The sequence below is a fragment of the Cariama cristata genome, unplaced genomic scaffold (genome assembly GCF_000690535.1).
Source record: "Cariama cristata isolate BGI_N322 unplaced genomic scaffold, ASM69053v1 scaffold31339, whole genome shotgun sequence".
Taxonomy (NCBI): domain Eukaryota; kingdom Metazoa; phylum Chordata; class Aves; order Cariamiformes; family Cariamidae; genus Cariama; species Cariama cristata.
In genome coordinates, this window is record NW_009636863.1 from 11,282 (window position 1) to 15,349 (window position 4,068).

General features: G+C 44.3%; 1 protein-coding gene across 1 annotated transcript in view; it reads right to left on the reverse strand.

Annotated features, from left to right (window-relative positions):
* Positions 1-378: 378 nt before the first annotated feature.
* The window catches only part of LOC104167746 (26S proteasome non-ATPase regulatory subunit 1-like), a gene marked incomplete at its 5' end in the record, with an annotated part of 15,509 nt that continues 11,819 nt past the window's right edge, over positions 379-4,068 (reverse strand). Inside the window, 3 exons of the mRNA XM_009708086.1 lie at positions 379-591; positions 1,425-1,579; positions 3,407-3,553. Coding sequence (XP_009706388.1) covers positions 1,433-1,579; positions 3,407-3,553 — 294 coding nt within the window. The remainder of the gene's footprint in view (positions 592-1,424; positions 1,580-3,406; positions 3,554-4,068) is intronic.

Below are 4,068 nucleotides of genomic sequence, written 5' to 3' on the forward strand. Positions count from 1 at the left end.
ACCCAGAGCCCTTCTGTCAACCCCTCACTATCACACAAATACCAGAATGAGGAAGGGAGAAGATCAGTGCAAAGTCAGTATCACAGAGGTAATTTAGAAGCAAACCTCATCTGGACAGCTGCTGGCAAGTAGAGACCTGCCCTCTCTGTAGCACCAGAGCTGCGGCTGGGCCAGACTGGTGACCTTGCTCAGCTTAAACAAACGCTAGAGAAAGCAGAGATGTGCACAGATCCCAACAACTCTACAGAGGGGCAGCATCAGTCAACCTTTGCCGGAGGAAGATGCACAACTTGGCTCTAGTTTTTAACATTTGGGGTAAGTGGAAAAGAAGGGTGTTAGGCTTCCTTTTTTTTTTTTTTTTAAACAGCAAGTTCTCTGTCAAGAGTTTTTAATATATTTATTTGAAAACAAGGTTTTGTGAAAGAGTACACTAAATAGCATATATCTGTTCTTCAGCCATAAAACACGGACTATCAGCTTTAGCTCAGCACAGATTGGGGTTGCATGCACTGAACAGCAGATCTCAATAGGAAGGTCTTCATATCTGTCTTTCTGATATCAAGCATAGTGTCTTCTTTAGAGGACATGATCCTGGAAGAAAGAGAAACCAGAAAAACAAATGTATTTAACTAAGGCTTCTTGTGGTTGGCCCCACACAATCACCCGAGTCTGCCACTGATGCAACATTTACAGTTTTTGGGAAGGAGTTTGTTTTCCTGCCCCTCCACCAACTCAAGTGCATAATCTTTGCTCTTGGGAGCACTGGGACATGCCAGCTCATATTTGGAAATAAAGCAACTGGGTTTCTGTCTCTCAGCGAGAAACCTGCACATCAGTTCAGGCGCTTTAAGCAAGGAACCTGAGAACTGCACCATTCATTGCCTGGAACAGATCTACAAGGATCATTAAGTCGGGCTCAGAGAGCAACACAAAGCCCGTTACTGGGACGTCTCTAAATTCTGCTAAGAGCTGCTGGGAAGACAAGACAAGACAAGCCCAGAAAGCTGAGTAGTAGTTCTCTTTTGACCAGTCCTGCCACACTGAGGTCAAGTAGATGACAGCTTTGTACATAAACCACTTGCCCCTCTGGGACCATCTTTCATGAGCTGATTATTCCTGACTCAGCTGTTGCCTGTGACCCCATGCACAGCTCTAACTCTGCCCAGGAAGGCTCTACTCCAGAGTAGCCAAGCCTGTGACATTAGAAACCAGATCTAGTATGACTGGGTCAGGCCTGATCCGGAAGAGTGGAATTATCTTTTACTGCTGCCAAGCTCTTCAAATCGGGACAGAGCATGTTTCTGAATCTGGTGCAGAAATCTTCAAAGAGCTAAAACAAGGGTGCTGGTAACTGCTTCAGTTGATCCAAAGAGGCTTTTCCTTCATTGGGATTAATAAAAATGACTCTGCACACTACACTGTACCTTAGGTCTTAATCATCAATGTACTCGAAGGGCTCTGGTGGTTCAGGTTCCTGCTCCTCTTCCTCGATCTTCGGACCATGAGCTGCTACAGGTTCAACCAGCTCCTCCATATCCTCACTGGTGTCCTTCAGAATGATGATGCCTCCAATGGAAAGCTGCAAGACAAGTGCAGTGAGCATTAAAGCTGCTTGCCTCTGCCTCATGGTGGAGCATTTGTGGCCACAGTGTTTACCCTAGGCCATACAAGACACCTCAGCAGAGCAAAGCAGCTGACACTCATCCAGATCCCTGCCTGATAAAGGGATGGAACAGAGAGCCGATCCAGGCTACCTTTTGTGTTGCTGCTATCTAAGTCTCAGTTCAAGAGAAAATGGCATCTGGATTCACAGCTTTACCCCAGTTCCAGTCTGGGGCTTTCCACATGAAAACTGATTGAACCATAATTGCTTTATAAGGGGCAACAAAGCTTAGTGAAGTCTCTCTGTGTAGCAGCCTCCCAGGAGGCTATCTGAAACAGAGACTAATCTGATGACCAGCTTCCACTCGACTGCGGAATTGTATTAGCAGAACCTTGTAAAAACAAAGGGGAATTAATTACAAAGATCACAACCAAACATCCTGGCAGGCTGAAGCAAATCTGTGCTTCTTCAGGACTGAAACACAAGGTGTGAAGAGGCAGTGCTGTGTCATGCCTGGCTGGGGTCAGGGCTTTGACCACAGCAGGATTCCAGGCTATAAACAGCATTTCAAAGAGACCTTTTACTCTGGCATTCCCCAAAGCACAGCAAAGGTCCAGAACAGCTCCATTTCGAGAGCCTCCTTGGTTACACACCCTAATCCCAGCAAAAACCTGCACTGTTCTGTTCTCTTCAAAACCTGTTTATGGGGCTTTACGGCAGGAAATTGCACTCCCCTCACCAAGGACTCGGCTTCTTTTGAAACTGAAGCAAACAGCTACATATGTCCGCATTTCAGCTGCATGAGCGGACACTTACTGGACCACATAGCAGATCTTCCCAATCCAAATACCAGTTGGGTCACCTCCTCTTTTAGTAGAAACTAAAAAAATCCTTCCACTGCTTTGCTAAAGCAGACATTTCAAAAGGGGACGATGCACAGAGAATTCCAATGTGATGATGGAATTCCAGGAAATCCATTTATTAAAAACATGACTATTTCCCTGGAAAAAAATTTTACTACTTCTGAACACCATTTTCCCATGCATAATCCTGCAAAAGGGGGAAGTCAAGGGTGTTATTTCTTGAACAAAAATAAAGGCCAGAACCATTTGCCTCAGAAGATTTAGAGGTCAGGGGCAAGCTTATTATCTCTGCAATATATTTGAGCATCTCACAGAAAAGTTAGTTATCCCTTGGGCTTAATAAAAGACTTTTTTCATTCTCCATCTGCCAATCACATGCTATCTCTTCTCTGTGTTAACAGGAGATGAAGGCACTTTTCTAAGCTCAGATGTAACTGAATAGGAAATCTGTTTAATGAAAAAAAAACATGTGCATTTAGGTATAAATCCCACTGCAGGCGAATAATGCTTCAGCACAAGTCCTAATGTATTTCACTACTTTGACAATGAGCCTGTACAATTTCTCAGCCCACTGTAAAGATCATAGCTCTGCCTTTATGTCCCCAGCAATGTCATTAATACACAGAGCATGTCTGATTGGTTTCCATGTTGCAGTGTTTGATGTATGTAGAAGAAGAAAAATAAAGCAGCGTTAGCATGGCGAAAAGGTTTGCAGCAGCTCTTGCTTTCCCCCAACTAGAACTGCATGCGATCATTTGGAGAGAGGGACATTAAAAATCAAATATGACAACAGTGAAGTTGCAAATCTTTATAACACATTACAGTGATGCACCAGCTGTCAGTGGCATTCTCAGGTACGCACAGAACGTCTGGGTCCTTACACACAAGCCCAGCACTGGGAATGCTCTGTTAAGTAATCGACTAGGAAGGTGAAGCTTACTGGTTTGAAAGGCTGATATCGGCAGCTCTCTGTCATAGTGAGAACTTTGAGCTGAGCAGGCATGACTCTGGCTGGGTTGTCCAAAAGCTGGAAGTTGGGTTCAGGCTCTTTCTTCTTTTCTTTTTCATCCTTCTTTTCAGTCTCATCCTGCGGAGGAGGAGGAGGAGAACATCAACATGATTTTAAACAATAATCTCTAACCCTTTCACAGTTCAGGAGGGTAAGGTACAACCAGGCAGCAATTCCAGAGTGTGGTGAGAAACCATTCTTCTGCTGAGGAACAAGCTAACACGTATCTGTTAGCTGTGACAGGCAATGCCAGCATGGATCTAAGTGCTCTCATCAAGGCAATGCCTCACTCTTGACTGCAGGTGAAAGTAAGTTCAATGACAAGTGGTAGTGGAACAGATTACACCTGACTTCCCTTTCCAATACTTTTTCTGTAAACTCACTCACCACTTTTTGTTCACAACTGAAGATTCTTTAGTATCATTACCGAGCACATGAAAATTGCGAAAAGCTGCCCTTGCTTTTTTGTAGCTATAAAGCTGTCACTGACATTTCACAGTTCTGGTAGTGACAGCAGCTCAACCAAAATGACTCAACCTCGGTGACTCCCTAGGGAATTGCAGTTAAGCTCTCCTTTACCAATGGTTCCGCAG